The sequence below is a fragment of the Callithrix jacchus genome, chromosome 10 (assembly GCF_049354715.1).
Source record: "Callithrix jacchus isolate 240 chromosome 10, calJac240_pri, whole genome shotgun sequence".
NCBI lineage: Eukaryota > Metazoa > Chordata > Mammalia > Primates > Cebidae > Callithrix > Callithrix jacchus.
In genome coordinates this window covers 73,460,875-73,480,443 of record NC_133511.1, presented here as the reverse complement: position 1 = coordinate 73,480,443, position 19,569 = coordinate 73,460,875, and the positions used below count along the sequence as shown (strand labels likewise).

Below are 19,569 nucleotides of genomic sequence, written 5' to 3'. Positions count from 1 at the left end.
TAAAATACCTTTTTTATGCAAAGGCCTCATACCTGGCCCTGTTGACACTATGATCAAACTCTCTCTAGACTCTGGAAGGGCTCCATACAAGTGAGGGTTCCCGAAGCTTAAGCATCTTTACATTCATGATAAATCTGACTGACTATGCATGTAGGAAAAGGAAACAAAATGGGGCCCAGGGCAGGGGAGCGGTAGGACTGGGGACACCTCTTAAAGCTGGAGTTCTAGAGCAATACACTCAGTAGATCAACTCAGAAAAAAAACACTCCGCAAAGACAGGATCCAGCCATGTGGCTCTAGAACCTGTTTGCCTTAAACATTATACTTTACTGCCTTTTTCTAAAAAATAGTAACTCATAATAAACACACATACTAAAATAAATCCTAAATGGATTATTCAAAGTTTTGAAATATCATAGACAAAATTTAAAAAATGAAAGAATTCACAAAGTGGATGAACCTAATTCTATATAAACATAAAAATTCCATGTATCAAAGTATCACAAACAAAAGTAAAATTCTACCACAAACCTATAAATACTTTGTCACAATTTTTAGACATGACTTAATATCTTAATAGAGAAGTGTTAGAAATCTATAAGAAACACATTAATAATTAAATAATGAACAAGATGCAGATAATTCACCAAAGAATTAAAATGACAAACATGAAAACTAAATTACCAATGCAAATGTAATTTGGAGGTTCATAAAAGTAGAAAACTTTAAAAAAGAAACATTTAAATACTTCATGTTGATAAGGATGTGGGTGTAATAGGCACTCTGTCCAGCAGGGCTGATTGGAATGCAAATTGGTAAAACTTTACCTGGGAGGAGAAAGACAATAAAACGTGTTCTTCCATAATCTGAGACAGAGGGCCTTCACAATATTATCAAAGATCAGGTAAAAAAATAAATTGTTTTATTGAACAAAGAAAGGTTGGGGCTGGAGGCTTTCCGTAACAAAGCACCTTTCCTAAAGAATACAAGCAACAGTTTTAAAACTACACATAAATATTAATATCTATAAATTTTAAGTATTACCAGAGGACATTAACATATACCAAATTTCTACTTAAGAGTTGAAAAGGCCTTTCTTGTCCACCAGCAAATTCATTTTGCACTGTTAGGATAAACATAACAATCTCATCAGGACCTCTTCACATTTCTACCCTTTATCATCTACTGTTATGGTTAACAAAGCACAAAGACATTCGAACAAAGCAGCCCTGTGGCTAGAACTGCAATTTTTTTTTCTTTGGCAAAGAAAGTTACGGACCCTGGTTACCCCATACCCTAAAGTGACTGGCAGAATACAGACGGCTCCCTAACCATGCACTTCTACTCCAGGGACAATGCTGAGGGGTTTCGAAGAGTTCCTACACCCTGTCCCAGTGATTCTCCTTCTAGAATCAATCCTTCAAGAACTAGCCAGAATTAAAACAAAGATGAATCATTAAAGCTTGATATAGCTTGATTTTTTTTTCAGCTCAGATAAATGAGAAACAACATAATGTCTACATTGAGAAGACTGCTAGGTAAATTGGAATATCTAATTATTGAATACACAGGTAAGCCTTCTCTGGCTCACTTTCTAAGGGCTCTGATTTAGTCTCTGACTTAGACTATGTCCTTAGGTTCTCTACCCTATAAAAGCTAATGGTCTACACATTCTATTGTTTCTTTTCAAGGTACCTGGAGCCTGGGGATACTTGTCAAAGAATAAATGGATCTGGAAAGGTCCCGTATCTCATGCACCAGGAGGACCTGGCAGAGACAAGACACCCATTTGGCAAGCTAGGGAAGTGAAGTTTCATGTCTGTGAGCAGCATAAGTGAAGGCTCCCTTCCACAGGGAATGCAGGTCTGCAGAAAATATGAAGCATTTAGGGAAATGCTTTTCTTCCTTAATTGGAATCCAGACTGTATTTTCTGAGAACTGATATTTGAATTATATGTATCCTATCCAATAATGACCTGTACTTTGCATTGGTGTATGGGAATCTTGAGGGGACTAAACTGAAGAGAGTTAAGCCTTACTTTTTTCCTTTTGGTTAGATATAAAATGCCACATTTGAATCCTGTAGAAGCCCCCAGGAGTACTGATCTTGGCTGAGTAACTCAGAACTTAGGAGATATTCTGGTGGAGGTGATGTATTGTAGGGACTGCTTGACTGGAGAGAGAATATGGAAAGGGGTTTCCCCAAAATACAGGAGTAAAGATTCACCTGTGCAGGTTCGAAGGGAGAAACTGCAGGGATATCAAAAGAATATGGGTAAAGCTAGTAACTGGAGGGTTTCCGCCAGGACACCTCCAGAGAAGTTTAACGTTTTCTATGCTTTTGTATTATGGTATGATGGGGAAAGTCACATGGAACTTCCCACTTTGATTCCAGTGCCATCCCTTTGCAACCCCCTTTAGTTAACATGCTATGTAAAGTTTGGCACAGTAGGATTATGAAAAATACTGGCAGGTGTGGCAAGCTCCACTGACATCTTTCTGCAGAGTCTTTGTGGATGATGATCCAGAGGTGGGTAAGAGACAAGGCTCACTTTCCCAAATATACTAGAGGCTGTTGACCCTTGAATGGCAGACAACTGATGCAGAAGCTCATATAATCCTCATGAGAACTTTAATAAAACACTTGTTTTTCACATCTACTTTACAAGAGAGGAAATGGAGGCTTAGAGAGAGATACTGTATAACCTAACTTGGGGCTCACAGCTAGGCAGTGACTGAGTAGAGATTCCTAGAGGTTCCAGAATCTGTGCTCTTCCTGGCTGCACCAAGGTTACTCAATTCAGTGTGTAAACCCACTGCTGAGGATGGATCATAGGTGTGTAGCACTGTTGAGATGCTCAGGGAGACCCGAGGGCCCACCTCCTACCCTAGCCAGCTCCAGCTGTAGGGAGCTTCTTGTCTTTACCTCAGCATACTTGTAAGCATGAGCAATGTCCATGCATGTTGAATGGACAAGTTGAGAAGCTCTGCACTATGGGCTCCTGCCTTCCATTTCTGGAGGCTGTGGGACAACCAGAAACCCTCTCCCTGCTCCACCCTGGCCGGGATTTCACACGACTTTTTGTAGATGGACTGGAGGGAGCCTTACCTTTTCTGTCCCTTGGAATCTCTGGTCCTAGAGAGTCTTGGCCCTGCGGTTGCCCGGAGCCCACCTCGTCGAAACTCTGCCATCCCCAGCACGTCTGTGTTGAAATTTCCCGACTGAGTTCTTCGGATTCTGCATGGAGAAGAATCCATGGAGACTGTCATGGGAGAGTCTGAAAGCCTATAGTCACTGCGCTTCCTCTTTTGCAAGGCCATGCAGGCCAGAATGGTGACTCTGTGCAGCACTGCTTCTCAGTACCTTCCCAGAGATCAAGGATCACAACCTGTCACAGCTCCTCAGCCAGACTCAAGCCTCAATTCTAATCCTGCCTCTGGGATTTAGCCACTTGCCACAGAGGTCAGATGCTACAAAGTTTGATGCTTTGTAGGAGGCCCCAGTTTCTGCCTCATGTCACAAAGTGGATCACTTGGGCCAGCAAGTACTCAGCTTTCAAAGATTTTTCAAAGATTTCTTAAGACAGACTGACTCCTAAGAAGGAAGAATATAGTCCCATCTGTGTCTGTCCCGCCATGTAGCATAAGCTGCAGAGATTATGTTCAGGATGTGTGGCAAGGATGCATGATGTGAAAGGCAACTGGATGTATTTAATGGGTACCTTTCATACTTCTTCTTCTCTTGGTGCTGAAAAATAACTCAGATTCTTCTCTTTAAATGTGACCACTCTGATTTGACTGCTGTTTCAATGTCTGATGGACCGGGGCTTACAGAGACTCTTTGCCCAATCAAAAAGAAAAATTCCAAGCAATATAATTATCATCAACATCACCAACTTACTTTCCCCAGAACTTCTTAATGCCTTTGGGACTCCGTTTACCATCTGGTGTCAGAGGAGACTGGGGACCTGATTCAGTGCCCGATGATGTGGATGAGAGGTCATTGACCACAGCAGTGTCATCCCAGCCACTTTCTTTGTCTCCTGAGATTGGAAGAAGGCAATGAACGTGAATGTAAGGACGTGACCTCCAGAACCCTTCTCTCCCAAGCCTGGGCCCTCCCCTTCAGTGGGAGTCCAGAGAATCTGGCCAGCTCTGCCTTCAGGGCAGGACTCCATATCAGATCCCAGAGACTAGTGGGGATTCCAGGCTTTCTTGCTGAGAAATTAGTGAGCTCAATGTTTCAAATCTAGGTGAGCTAATGTCTTTAATTTTAAGGATTTGGGGTCCAAGTACTTGTGGATTATTCCAACAAGGAGCTTGCTCTCTTTCCTCAGAGGGAAATGCAGGCACGCAGGCAGTAGGGGGACCCTGGCTGAGTGTTGGTGACGGGGAGGGAGGGTTAGGGTAGGGAAACAAAGCCATCTCACTCTCCACCTCACCTGGAATGGGTACAGTACCTAATACGGGGGCACTGACACTCCGGCCACGGTCTCCAGTGAACCAAGAAGCAGAGAAGCCACATGAAGAAACAAGAGAGGCCAAAGTCCAGCCCAACAGAGTTATGGGGAAGCAAAGAAATAAACAAAAGAGTGTCATCGAGCAAGAGAGAAAAACTCAAACAGAAAGAAAAATAATCCCACGGAGAAGGATAGGGTGAGTGGTGACTGAGACTGAAAGGAGGTTTCATGTGAGGGGACCACGTGCTCCTGGTGCCTCTCTGTGACAGGCCGAGGTGTCCACACTCGGGGACAGGGAGGGACAGCAGCAGAGGCTGAAAACTCCAGCTACAGGCAACTCTTGTGCAGGTTCCTGGGCTCACTCAGCTCAGACTAGAACAATTTGAAGCCATGGTGAGTCCAGTTTGAGTGTCACTAGAACACACTCATTCCAGGGCTTATCTGGAGTTCCTGCAGCCAAAGGCAGAGCTGGCTTTCACGAAGCCAACACATGGGCCAGCTCAGGGAATAGCTGAAGCTGAGGGGCCTCAGGAAGAACTGTGCCAGGACCAGAATGTTCCCTCCTGGGCCCATTGAATTGTCTGCTGCTGCTGGGGAAAGATGGCCTATTTTGAATGCAAAGCAGCAAAAGCCTCTGTGGTTTCAGGTCTTACCCACCGAAAGGATACCTGTAGACCGACACCCTTGCCCACTGGCCACTGACTCCATTTGCCTAAGGAAATGCTCCTACTTGGAGTGCATGATACCCTCCTACTGGGAATAGGGAAGCTGCAGAGAAGACAGGAGAGAGAAGATCAGAATGACAGAGGAAGGAAGCATGAGGGGCAGGAAGGGTAGAACGGGGTTTCTGAGATGAGAGAAAACAATACTAGGAAGGAAAGGAAGGGGTTCGAGAGGAGGAAGAGAAGAAGAGAGGAAATGAGGGTGAAAACTGCAGCTGGAAAGAAGTAGGGGATACACACGCCCTGGTTTGCTGAGACTGTGGAGTGCTGACCATAGAAAACAGCTCACCCAGGGGAAGCCTCTAGAGGTGGGACCACCCCAAGGTACAGCTTGTTCCAGCCACCCACCCCACCATTCTCCAATTGCAGATTGTGCTGGTAGGTGCAAGGATCTTGTATAATCACTCAAAGTGCCAAGGACACTGCTTAGAGGTCACAGCACCAGGGCTGGACACTCACTCAGCCTCAGCAGGCTGCTCCCTGTGGCGTCAGGCTGGCAGGCGGTGGTGGCAGGAGATTTGGCAGCCTCTCCATTGGGTGTAGCTCCTGAAAGCTTCCCAGGTAAAGTGGGGTATTTGTGTTCCGCCAAGAAAGGGCTGTCCTATTGGAAGGTGAAAGAAAGAGAAAAGTACCTATTTAGCTGTTAGCCTCTGTTGGGAAATCCTTGGATACAGAACAATTCCCTGTTTTTCAAGAGCCATATTTTGTATATGGTGACTCAAAGACCCCTCAAAGATTATTTAGCTAGTCTGACAAAGGGGAATAGAGTTCCAAGGAAGGAAGAAACTTTTCCAAGGCCACACAGTAAGATGGAGACAGAGTCAAGTGCAAATCCAGAGTTGATTGCAACTGCCTCTAACAGGAAGTGAAGCTGTCTTGCAAAGCGGCCTTTGCTGTCTGACCTAGTGCTCAGAGACCCGATGAATTAACAGCTGTGAATTACCCTATAAGCTCTTTGGATATGAAAACTGGCATTCTCATAAAAGCTGCCTCATGCTTTATCATTCATACATACATACATACATATGTAAAATAACAATTCTGCAAGAGAGGAAGCTGAGCTCAGTCTGCTCTGGGCTTTTCTGTTTCTCCCAGATTTGCTTTCCTGTGGTGGGGAGAGAGGTGCTTCTGCTAACTGGGACCCTTCCTCAGACCAGCAAGGGCAGACCTCTGTGAAGCCTTGACCAACTGCACAAATGATATGGATCTTGCCTGAGAGCAGGTATACTACAGAAGGGAAATTATAGTCTAAATCTGTAGCAAAAGAAAAAAAATCTATATTGTGATTATGGTTTATTGAAAAACATCATGTTAAGGAAAGCAAGAAGATATGCACACCCTTTGGGGAGATGATGACAAGAAATGGGCAGAGGACTACATGGCAACAAGCTCCTTTAGGAACTTAGGATTAGAGTCTACACGAGGTAGAGCCTCAGTGCACCCAGCTCCATGCTTGGGCCCTGGCCATGGAAAGTCCCAAAGAAACAAGCTGATTCAATGAGGAAGAAGATAGCATTTCTTCGGCAAAGAGGCATATGATGGCCTCTAAATCTGCAAACCTGACAGAAACACAGTGGAATGCACTGTGAAAGAATAAAAGAAGAGAGAAATTGAAGCGATGTCACCAAAAGGAATCGACTGTGGATCACCTGATTAGATTCAGAAGAAAAGTAATACGAAAGACAAAACAGATTTCAAACTGGCATGTCAGAACAGTAATAGGCAGCTGCTGTGACTGAAACATCCTTTGAAGTTCCATTTAGCTAAAAGCCAAGTATCCAATATATTTCTGAATTCAATTTCCTTATAAATGCATGTCCTAGAAATTGTTTGAGATTCAGTTCATTCATTAAACATTGACTATAACTCCCTATAAATAGCTCAGAAAGGAGAGATACAGGAAGAGTAAACTGAATTCTGAAAGAACTGGCTGGTAGAGTAGAAGTAACTCGAACCTTGAGAGATGAAGGCCATGAGATTTTCAAGTCTGTGAGGACCCATGAGCTAAAGATTAGACATGATCAGACATGTACGTGGTCAAGACCCACAGTTTCCAAATGGTAGCTCACATGCTGGCTGCTCTTCATAATGACCTGGGGCACTTGTAAAACAATATGAGTTTTCAGATCCCTCCTATGCCCAGTCCCTGATTCAGTCTTCCTATGGGTCTGTATTTTTGACAAGCATCTCAGATAATATGAATGCAGTCAGACCCAGGAACCACTGACTATGAGAAGGTAGTGTTCAAAAAGTTTAGAGACCTGAAGGGCATGACTCCAAGCTCCACCTTACATAGGATATATGGGAGGAGGGCAGGGCTCTCAAAAACAGGTTTCTGACTGTATCATCACACATGCTCCCTCAAGGCAGGGCTGAGACAGCCAAGGAACCAAGTGGGCCAGCAGGGAACTCCCTGAGGAGCTGAGATGCAAAGAGAACAGATACCTAATCCAAGGATGGGGTTTAAAAGGCAGCCCAGACCTGTAAGAAAGACAGCAAAAAGGAATCAAGGACAATGGAAAGGGCTTTCTGGATTCTACTCAGGCCAAGAATAAGAGCTGGGAAGAAATGACTCACTGATGGAGAAGGTGGTGTAATGGCGAGACATGATGCAGAGGAAACAGAGATGCTCAACTCCAGTTCTGTTTCTCCTGTCTCCAAAAAGAATAATCCTCCTGGCTGTGGGAGAACAGAAGCCCCAGCCAAGAGAGCAGTGTAGAACTGATTATCCAGCTGCTTTAAATTCGAACAGAGAAGCAGCATGCCAGAGTGGAAAGGGCCTAGGCTTTGAGTCAGACCAAATCAGGCAAAGCTCCTTCTCTTCCACCTCTCAGGACCTCTGCTTGGTCATTTCTAAAAGGAGAATAACAATTCCTGCCTCAGGTTTGCCAGGAAATAACATATCCACAGGGCCTAGCACACAGTGGACACTGGATAAATAGAAGTACAGGAAATATCACATACCCAGGACCTAAAGACACAGCAATCTAGAAGAGCAGTTTTTACCAAAGCAGGCACTAGTCAGATTACATCTAGAATATCACAGTCTGGTCCAGGGCACAACTTAAAGAATACATTGAGAAACTAGTGCTCATTCTAAGTAGACTAAGCAGCAGCTTGAAAGGCTTGTGATCCATGCACATAAGAAGATAATATTCAGTCCAGAGAACAGAGCAGTCAGAGAGGGCATGAGGGACTTAAATTTCAGAGCTGTCAGAAGTAGGGGAGATTGACTTTATCCATGGGCTAGACACGAAGGGAGAGGATTAGCAGATGCACATTTTAGGGAAGCTCACAGAGCTGGAAAAGAATACAAAGGATGTCTTAGAATGAAGTCACAGAAAGCAAGAGCCAGTTTAAGCAAGTGCCAGACACAAAAGTTAGGGCTGCTGCAGAAAGACGGCTCTGGAACAGTTCTGGCCCAGTGGAACGGTTCTGGGAGGGCAGTGGTGTATGTGGGTAAGAGGAGAGGTGTGGCCATATTGAACAACTAAGATTGTATAAGATTGTGATTATGGGCAAAACCATACAAAACTAATCTTTTAATCTGGAGCATTTTTTTCTTTACAAATAGTCCCATACCACTCATATTTCTTGGTAATCAAATTGGGATCTTGAACCTTGAGCCTGTGAGCTGGGCGTGCTTCCAAAGGAGCAGGTGGTCACTTACAGATGTGCTTTAGAAACACCTGTGAATAACCTCTGTGAAGCTGTGGTGGGAGTGGGGACTACTGAGCAATTTAACAGCTGTCCTCAGAAGAAGCCTTTCAGTTCACGAAGGGCCCACACAAACCCCAGACTCAAGGGTCTGTGTTCCAGAGCACTTGGGCAGGGGAGCAGGCAGAAGACTTTTGCTGTACAGTTCAGATGGCCCAGGGAATGGCTGCCCACTTGAAGCACCAACTGCTACAAATATGGAAGTGTAGAGAAGCCCCTTATATAGATGCAGAGGTGCAGAAAAGATCTTTCTCTTAAGCAGATGTGGAGCAGAGATGCCTCATTTTACCATACAGATGTGAAAACATAAAATGACCTCCTCAGGCAGAAGTCAGCAAGCAATGAGAAGCTCCATGTTTCCTCTGGACATGGAGGCAGAGGGCAGAGAAGGGAAATGCCATTAGCCTCACAATACATTTTCCATATAATGTTATAAGTGGTGGTTGGGTGTGGCTGAAATTATGCTAATTATATGAATCTTCATGTCTTTATGGGCTCAACATTTGTGCACTGGCCTAAAAACTTAATCCTCTTCCACAACAGGCTTCCCTGAAGAAAATTAGTCCTAATGGAATTTTTATAACATGACTTGTTCACCAAAGCGGGACTGAGTGTGCACTTGTTTTTTATTTAACCATGACATATCAGCACAGAAAGGATGACAGTGTGCTGAGACTGTAGCAATCCCCCTCCCAGGGATTAAGTCTACTTTGTTAAACATTAATTTCTCTGAGCCTGTAAAATGGAGGTGATAATAATAAATTCTGTCCCACAGATAATGGCAGTGAAAGCATGTTAAATAGCTGGGTGCACATAAAAATAAAATGGGAGAGAAAAATTGATCTTTCCCCTCTTACCCCCTTACAGTTAGTACATTTTAAGCCTACAAAAACTATGACTTGCTAAATTAAAATACTCGCAAACAGTGTAACCACAAATAGGCAACAGGGTATGAAGTCAATGTACCTTGGGCTCTACCACCGGGAAGAGCTGGTTCCCGTCCATACACTATGGAGTAACAAGAGGATTTCGTTTATGTGGAGAAAAAGAGACTTGTGTTATTCACAAACAGCAACAACTCAGGACTACCTGTCTCCTTAAATCTGAAAGGCTTATCCCCTCCCTCCACATCTTCATGCCAGGTAATCACCATCCACGGCAGAAAACACAGATCCCTGCCCAACTCCTTGGACAGATGTCCTGGCAAGCTGCCAGCAACATGGTCATGGCAACTGAGGGACACATGACTATGAAAGCAGAGCCACTGAATGAGCCCAGGGCTCCTGCCAACTTCAGCCTTTATGGTTCTCCATTGTATCAACAGGGAGGCTGACCGACGTTACTGGAGACCAAGGGATGGCATACAGCACAGGCTCACTGAAGGGTCTCTATCAGCGCAGGCTCCCTCGGTCTCTAATGACCAAGCTTAGGAGCCTGCAACTGTCCCCTGCAGAGTGAGGTCCACCCACATGATCAAGGGCTATTCCCATCTAAGGAGCCACAAAACCCTCCTCATCTTCCCAGACTCTTAAAACAGCTCACTCTCCAACATCCTAAAGATCCCCCATCTTCTCCCTGGGATCATCTCCTTTACTCAAATTAATTCACCATTCAAAAGTCTGTATGATGCCCCCAAGTTCCCCAGGGATATAGGACTAGTAGTCATGATCTTCCCTGGCTCGATCTGTCTCATGGCTCTGAGCTTACTTCCTCCTACTCCCCACCATTTCCCAAAACCTGCCAGCGCCTAGCAGACTTTAACCAAGCTTTGTCTACCTCAACAACTCTCATCAACTCCGGGCAGCATTTCCTGAATTGTTCTTCCTCTAAGATGCTTTGGACCACACCTGATTAATTTTCTAAAAATGTTCATGTAATTCCTGTTTTCCTCACAACTTTATACAATCTTCTACAACGTAGGAACTAGGACCTACCCATATCCCAGTACTAGGCTAGGCCTAAAAAAGTAACTCAGTCATCTTTAAGGGTAGGTTGATGAGCTGACCTTATTCACAGATCCACTTCTCAAGTCTTCTAGACTACAAGACAGCTTTTTCTGAGCCCTGAAAAAAACACAAAAGAAAGAAAGAATTACTGGAGAAGGAGGTAAATGTTATCACTCCTGCAGAGGACATTTCAATGCTTAACCAGTGGTCTTCGGCTTAGGTTCAAGGTCATGAAACAAAAAATACCCTCTCATAACAGCCTTTACATACAAAACGAGACTGGCCCACCCTGGGGGATAGACTGGTCCAACAATGTGTTGATAAGGGCATGAGGGCATCAGTTAAATCCAAATGAAATGTTCTTGCACAAAAGCCAGAATACACTCAAATTCTGCTGCACTGAGGTGACAACTGTGCGGTCATAAAAGACCAACATCTACAGAGTCAGAAGAGGGGAAAGGCAGCACAGATGCTGGGCTTGTCTGAGTTTAAGAGTAATCCAGGGAGGAGGGACCTGAGCCTCCTTAGAGTGGAGGTGAACACACCAGCCAGCCGTGGCTCCAGATCACCTGCTAGGACCCTTCCACACTCTGCTCTGGATCTGCATGCCCTATCTAGTCTGCTTATAATAATTTGGCTCTCTCAGGGGATATTTTGCAGAGAAGGGCACCAAATGCATCAAGAGGCCATGCCACAGTGGTCACAAGGGTAACCTTGTGCCAAATCTCCTTGGCAGCCATATTTCTCAGTTTCTATGAATAAATCAGCACTTTGAAAAATCTTAGTCTCTTGTGAATCTGGCCAGTGTGAGTTCCTTGGTATTGACCTTCCCTCAGTGAACTCACAAACCACAATTCTTACTCTCCGAAACTAAGGATTGGCTGATCAACTTCTCTAACATTACCATTTTCCTCTGGGGCTAAAGGCTCAAAGGAACAATTGCTTTCTGGAAAGTGGACTCAGAGTGCAGGCTCCGGAGACTCAGCACCATTCTGGAGAGCTTCTGTGATGCTTGTGGTCATCTGCCCCAACACCTTACCTGAAAGGCAGCCTGCTCTTGGCAGTGAAGCCTCCATATCTCCTTTGCATGGAGCTCAATTTGGAAATGTGTGCCAAAGTGCAGACATAGGGGACTAGATTTAGGTTTGTTTTAGAGGGAACAAGACAGCTGGCAGTCAAATGACCTCAGAGGCAAGCCCATTTTTAGTCTATTGTTGTGAAGCATCCCCAAAGCAATTAGACCAATTGCTATGAGGAGACATGGCCATCCTCAGAGAACTTGGATTGTTAAAGGGCTAAATTCACTCCAAGAGCAGGAAGCAGAGGCTGACAAAAACAACACATATCATGGCATGCTCTCAGCTCTGAGGAGCCACTGTAAGACACAGATGAGTTGCAGCCACCTCTTCTCTGAGGCTCTAATCCCTGGCCAAGTCCTTTCTAAGTGACAGTGATCCACACCCTCAACCTGAAAGATGAAAAGCCCTTCTGTAGCCAAAAGAGGTAGGCCTGGTTTGTAAGTGCCCTGACAAGAGAGGGGCAGGTGCATCTAGGATGCAGTGGCCATGCTCACCACACAGGACCAGTCACCATCCACTTCAGCAGCCCCAAGGCAGGCCTGAGAGCACAGTGGCTGTGGGGAAATGCCCAGGCCTCTTACCTGGTTTCCAGTGACTTCTGTGGCAATGGAGGTGGCCCCACTGTAGGAGAGCTACATCTCGGAGGCATCTGCACCAGAGACAGAAGAGTCATGGTAGAGGATAGTCTGTCTGGGGACAACCCACCATCTTTCCCCCTCCTTTGAATGATTCCTTTTAGGGAGACATTTTCTCCCTGGGTACAGCCATGGTGAACACATCACTATAGATGCCGGCTCTTTCAAGATGCCAAGGAGGTGTGGTAGGCCTCTCAGTCCATCTGGGCCAGCTTGCTGCCTCTCCTTCCTGGGTCCTAGAGCTTAGATCATGTTCATATCCCAGCAGTAGATTCCTGAGACCTGGGTTCCTGGGCTTTGTCTGCTCCTGTCCTTTCTGAGCTTGGTTCTTCAGCTTTTCCTTTAATTCATGAGCCACTGCATCCTCTTTCAAAAACATTCCTTTTGGCTTAGGTTAGCCAGAGTCAAATTTTGTTGCTTTCAATGAGAGAATCCCATTTGATACAGTTACCCAACAAACATCAGCAGCATATACTCCCTGCCAGGCCCTGTGTCAGGTCTGGAGCAAATACTCTTCACATCTGGGAGACAGACAAGTAAACTAGGATAACAGAACAATGCAACATGTTCTTATGGCACCAACACCTGTAACACAATATGGGAACAGTGGGAGAGAGGGGCTTCCTCTCACTGGTGGGAAAGCTGGGAAAGGTTTAGAGAGGAGAATAGCTGAGCTGAATTTTGAGAAATGAGAACTGGCTAAGGCAAGAAAGGGAAGAATATCACAGGTGAAGTGACCATGAGCTAATGATGGTATGAAAGAATACAGCCCTGTCTGTCTTCAGTATTGTACCTTCTGCAACACTGTGCCTTCAGAAGTGCACCTGGCATCACAGGTGGAGCCACCTTGAGCTAATGGTGGTTATGAAAGAACACAGTCCTGTGTCTCCAGTATTGCCTCTTTTCTCTAGATCCCGGCATCGTCTTGGTCTACTACAAGACTACAAGAACGACCCTGGCATTATAGTATAGTTTTAAAAGCCTGGCCTTTGTGGTTAGACCTGAGTTCAAGTCCAGATTCTGCCAGGTACAGTGTTCATCACAGTGACCACATGGGGTGTCCAGTAAGTGTTGGACACTGTTATTCTGTAACTGCTAGCAATCTGGGGTGCTTGTTCTGAGTCATTAACTGGACCACTGGATGAATCTTTTGCTTCTCTGTTAATTAAAAAGGGTGAAGTGGGCCACTAAGATCCTTTGGAGTTTGATTGTCTGGAGTTTCAGGACTTTGAACCATAGGCTGAAGCCCCTCCTCCCCCTGAGGTCTTGTTTATTTGTATCTAGCCTAAGTCCAGAGAGATTCATACAACAGGGACTAGACTGTACACAAATGAAATAGATGAGAAGGAAAATCTGTGTCCTGGCTATAGGGGGTATCTTTCAAGCCAGAATGCAGCATTTCAGAGGTTGCAGTTATTCCTCTCAATGAGCAAGACACATTCGTTCATTTGTTCATTCAACAAACATTTTGTTGAATTCTACCGGGTATCAGGCATGACTGCAGACCTTGGTGAAAGAGTGGAAGATAAATCAAACACCACCTTTGGTCTATGCTTATATTCCAGAGAAAAAAAAGAAAAAAAGAAACTAAGAGCCTGATTAAAATGGAGAATTCTTATCCTTGAAAGTTCCAGTATCTACCATGCTGCCTTCCAACCAGAGCACAGGCCAGAGCCTCAGCCTCTTGCTCCACTATCCCCATCACGCCTGTGAGAAACTTCATTAAGTATTCACCTGTCAAGATATGTACCTGACTTGTGTCTGGCTAGATCCTCCCACAAGCTCAGGGCAAGCTCAGAGGACCTGCTGAAACCCTACATCATGGATGGAAACACTGTACCTCTTGTTTAAATAATTCTTCAGGGCCCTTATTTGTAGTGTTCCACTTTCTGAAACCTCCCTCCGGTTCTTCTTCATTGATTGAGAGAGTTCTCTCTGAAGGCCCTGCAAGCATTAATGCAGAAAAGAGTGAACTGTTGAATTCATACTGTGGGAATTGTTCAGAAACCTGTAATTGTACCATGAAATTCTAACATTGTTTCTCCTTCATTATGAAGGACTAAGAAATATATAAAGGGACATTCAGAGTGTGATTCTGAAGATTCTTCAGGGCATCTGAGCAAGGGCTGGCATCAGGATCATTTCAAGGTCAAAGCTTATCTGCAGAACAGAGGTAATGTACCCCCTGCCTCCAAACTTCTAATTCCTTAGCCATAGGCAATTAAGGCCCTGAGAGTGACTTGACCCATGATCTTAAAGGATTAAAGAGGCCTGTGAGGCCAGGTGTGTTGGCTCACGCCTGTAATCCCAGCCCTTTGGGAGGCTGAAGTGGGAGGATCACTTGAAGTTGGGAGTTCAAGACCAACCTGGCTAACATGTTGAAACCCCATCTCCACTAAAAGTACAAAAATCAGTGAGGTGTGGTGGGGGGTGCCTATAATCCCAGCTACTCAGGAGGCTGAGGCACAAGAATTGCTTGAACTTGGGGGAGCGGAGGTTATAGTGAGCTGAGATTACACCACTGTACTCTAACCTGGGCAACAGAGTGATACTCCATCTCAAAAGAAAAAAAGAGGGCTGTGTGTGAGGGCTGGCAGAGGTCCTGGTCAGTGACCAGTCAGCTACATCCTGGCAGAGGCTTGGCTTCTTCCCAAGAAGCGGCAGAAGCTCAGCCAGAATCAGAGGTTCCTAAATATCCTTCAAAGCAGCCCTGTGCTGTGAAACAACAGCTGCTTCCTCAGGATCTGTGATGGGAACCCAGGCCAATGGCATGAACAATGAAGGCAGCCTGGCACATGCACCACTATGCCCATAAGAACACTGAGGCTGCTTGCATGTTGCATTCAGCCAGGGCAGCAAATATTAAACACAGCAGCTCTCTCTGTTCTGTGACTTCCTATAGCAACTCAGGCCCAACAACTCAAGGAAGGCTCCCAGAGGGCCCTCTGAATCAGCTTCAGAGCTTTAGATTTTCTAGGAGGTGGAAAAGCTCTAATCCCCAGTGATGGCACTGAGTTGATTTTTGATCCAAGTTTAACTGCACTTGCTGCCTCTAAGGTTTCGTCCTGGGAAGGTGCATAAGAGACCCTCCAAGGGTGGGGAATCCACAGGCTTTATATTCTTGGTGATCTGGATAGTCCCTGAAGGTCCTGAGCTGACTTCCATTTGCTAACATTTCTGGAAATCAATAACTGCTAATTTCTCACCATGCCGAAAAGTCTAAACAGCTCTATTCTCCAGTAGGGAGTCTTCTCTGAAACAGAGGTGAAACAGCTGCTAGCAGGACTGCCCCTGGATTTAACACAGCTGGTGGAGTACCTTTCAGTGACCACAGCAGGATCCCCTTTGCTCTTACCTTGAGTGACCATCACAATCTCCTTTACTTTCCGGTACTGGTTTAACAGCCCCGTAAGCTCCTCTATCCGACGGTCCTGCCACAATGCAAGCAGAGATTTAGATTAATGGTATGCTGGCATCTCAGATGATTTCATTTTAGGACCCAGGCTATGTTCTGGGCACGAGAAGAAACCTCCCTGTGGAATCAAAGGAAAAGTGTGTCCAGGCCCTAGTCCACAGAGCTGGGATTTCAGTGGTTAGCCTCATAGGCATCTGCAGGCATTCACAGCTCTACCTGAAGGCTGTGAGTCAACAATAACTATCTGTGACACCCTTCACAGGGCTTAAACATTTTCAGAAGCATGAAACTCGCTGTCTCCCTACCTTCCTGAAGTGGCCCTTGAAATCTGCCTTCTGGTACTAGTGTTGCCCTCTGGAGCTACACAAAATTGACTAAAATAAAGCAGTCATATTTATTCCAATACACTCATTGGTTCCATAGGAGTCTGAGATACCTCATACTACAGAGGAAATTCCCAGAGAAGATCATTTCTTTCAAGGCAAAGGCTGTGAAAAGGGCTTGGGAGACCACACAGGTCCTAGACAAACATGGATGTAAAAGCTGGCTGTGCTATTTACTAGTTACCTGATCTTGGGCCAAATTACTTAGGCACTTTGAGTCTGTTTCCTCATTTGTAAAATGCAGGGTTGTGCTCCTCAGAGATGATGTTTATACCAGCCAGGTACTTTTTATTTATAGAGGTGGTTATTTTATGATTGTGCTGAAATTAGTTGTGAAGGATATAAGATGGCAGGGTTAAAAAAAAAAAAAAAGAAAACAAACAAACAAAAAGATGGCAGGGTAAACTGAGGCACTGCATGCTGCCAAGCGTCTCTATGATAGTTCTATCATCAGATCATGCACATGGGAGATTGGTGGACTGTTTTACTAGGGATTTCAGCAGGAGCTAGGATTTTGGCAGCAATCACAGCAGTATTTTTCCCCCACACCAGCATGAACAGGCAGGGCTCTAATCTGCCATTAGGAGATTCAATTTAGACAAACTTTCCAGTTATCAAAGCCAAAAACAGGTGGCTGAGGCCAAGTCTCTAGGAGGCATAGGTCATTCTCCTGACATATCCATACATCAGTGGCATAATGAGCATGGCCCTGTCCAGAATATCGGAGACCAGCAGGGACCAAACAGAGCCAGGGATGTAACCAGGGAAAAGACAGGGCTACCCAATGAGCATCTTACCTTATCTTCATTGGCAAGCAGCAAAGTTTCCATCCCCATTTTCAGACGTTGAATTTCTTGGTCTAAAATCATTTAGGTATAGAAATAATTATTTATATAAATGCAAACAGCTATCCACTTGCTACGATGCTCCCCAAGTTCACACAAAGACTTTCCATGTGAACGTGGCTCCTTCAGTTCTTTAGTAAGACCATGATGGTGTCTGCCACAGACTTGGTCTCCTTAAATATTTGTTAGACTACTAAGTGAAGGAAACTGGTATTCTGTCTTCTCTTTATACACATTTATGGGCAAAATCAAAATACCCATGTACTCAAGGTAACACAGAGGACCCCAAAAATCTTTTAAAACCAACATCTTCTAAGAATATAGGCATTCTTATCCTTTACAACTTGAGTAGGCATGTACCTGGGCTGCTGACTGGCTCTGAAGAAAATCATACAGTCTGACAAATTGTAGGCAGAGGTGAATTTAACATTAAATAAAATCCACAGTTGAATAAAGACTGGAAAATAATAATTATGTAAAAGAGTTGGTACTTGGCTTAATTAAAAATGGATATAGTCAAAATTGACTAACAAATGTTTAGATGTATTGATATATGTATATATATGTGTATACACATATGTGTGTGTATATATATATATATAAAATGTGTGTGTGTGTGTGTGTGTGTGTACACATACATATATAAGCAAATGCTGGTTTAAGGATAAACAATCTTATTTCATCATAAACCAGACTTTCCCTATGGGCTGAGAAATCTCTGTTGTTCTGTCATGGAAAACCCGTGGCCTTCTCCCAGTTTGGACCCAAGAGGGACTCTGTTGATTTCTTCCTTAACTGTTCTGGAGAGCCTAAGGAAGCTGGAGGTCATTTGCCAGATACTCTAGGAACTGGCACATAGCTAGAATGATGTTCAAAGGAGTATCTATACCTTTTCCTAAATGGGAATAGGGATATCCATAAAAAAAAAAGTGCAGGAGTCAAGGGAACAAATACATAGGCCTCCCATTTTCTTTTGGGATGCTTGTTACATCTAACAAGATTAGTATCAGTAGATCTACAGACTTTGTGTGAACAGTTGTGGAGATTCATTTTCAGAATAAAGTGGAGAATGCTTGCTCATTATTTAGGATCCTGGTAGCTAGCATCAGCTCTGCAGCTCAGTTTGCTGGGAAGGGCAGTAAGTTCCAGAAAAAGACTGGCAAACCTTGATCCTGGTCAGAACTTAACTTCAGCAGCAAATGACCAGAGGACCACTCTAGAAAGTACCCAGTAATGGAGTGGGGTAGAGCCTGGGAGGCTTGGATTGTGGGGAGGTGAGGAGTAGACAGGGAAGGCTGTCTGGCCTGGAAGTCATGGCATGAGGCACTCTCTGTCCAGGCCCAGCATCAGAGATAGTCTGGGGTGTCTTAGTAGAACTCAGCCTCTACTAAGTAGGCCTTGGGAGGAAGGCAACACACCCAATGGCTTGGGCAGACACTGACAAAAGCCAGGCGAGGGTGAGCATGTTGATCACTAATTTCCTTCTCCAGCCTAAGCCACTACTGCATGGCTTCCACACCCCAGCTGGGGATCCAAGCTAAGCAGTGCTGAGGCCAGGATGCGACTATGTAGTGGCACCAATCTATAGGAGTGTTTGATCTTCAGCATTGCTCTCCAGCCTGTCTGTGAGCGGAGAAGTTGAAAGGTGTGTGATCATTTTGTATACATGGCAGACACCCATAAAGATTTATGTGTTCATAAAAGTAGTTGAGGATTTATCTTCTATTTTTGATCGCCAAGACTTGAACTCCTTAGGGGCCATTCACCATCCTTTCACTTATTTGAGAAGTATTTCCTGGGATCCTACAATGGGCCAAATATTGTGAAGGGCTTTGTGGATATGCTCTTAAGAAAAATACAGTCCCTGCCCAAGTGGGGATGACACGCAACACTGGTGAGTTATAATAAGTGCTATGCAGGAAAAAGGAAGGATGCTGAGTTAGAGAATAATAGGACCGAGGGCACCTGTTTGAGTCAGGGTGGCCAGGAAAGGCCTTTCTGAGAGGTAACATTTGAAATCTCAACAATGAACAAGAACTGACTTGTTTCTATAACCTCAGGGCCTTATACAAGCATCAGGCAGATATCCATGAAATGACTGAGTATATTGCTAAAGCCTCCCCTTTGGTGACAACACAAAAATAAGGCCTTTCAATCAAATGAAAGAGTTAGGTATTTCCTACATTTTCAGCAAAAGCTCCAGAGGTGGCTGCACAAAGCTTCTCTTATCTGAGAAAAGCCTTCTAGTTAGGACAGAGTTCCATGGAAATGATTCCACAATAGCACTGCACTATAGGCACATATACATAAACACACAAACAGGTGCATCCATTCACTTAGACATCCTTGCACATATACATGCATGCA

General features: G+C 44.6%; 1 protein-coding gene across 26 annotated transcripts in view; it reads right to left on the bottom strand.

Moving 5' to 3' along the window:
• PPFIBP2 (PPFIB scaffold protein 2) overlaps positions 1-19,569 on the bottom strand; it is a 141,655-nt gene that overhangs the window by 12,372 nt on the left and 109,714 nt on the right. For 15 of the 26 annotated variants that reach the window (XM_035265687.3, XM_078340422.1, XM_078340423.1 and 12 more), the window contains 10 exons: positions 17,155-17,216; positions 15,915-15,990; positions 14,400-14,503; positions 12,506-12,573; positions 10,905-10,962; positions 9,866-9,907; positions 5,642-5,783; positions 4,461-4,493; positions 3,902-4,043; positions 3,110-3,238 (listed from right to left, as the gene is read on the bottom strand). In XM_035265687.3, coding sequence (XP_035121578.1) covers positions 3,110-3,238; positions 3,902-4,043; positions 4,461-4,493; positions 5,642-5,783; positions 9,866-9,907; positions 10,905-10,962; positions 12,506-12,573; positions 14,400-14,503; positions 15,915-15,990; positions 17,155-17,216 — 856 coding nt within the window. The remainder of the gene's footprint in view (positions 1-3,109; positions 3,239-3,901; positions 4,044-4,460; positions 4,494-5,641; positions 5,784-9,865; positions 9,908-10,904; positions 10,963-12,505; positions 12,574-14,399; positions 14,504-15,914; positions 15,991-17,154; positions 17,217-19,569) is intronic. The other 11 variants (XM_078340424.1, XM_078340425.1, XM_017977877.4 and 8 more) reach the window with 1 other exon arrangement.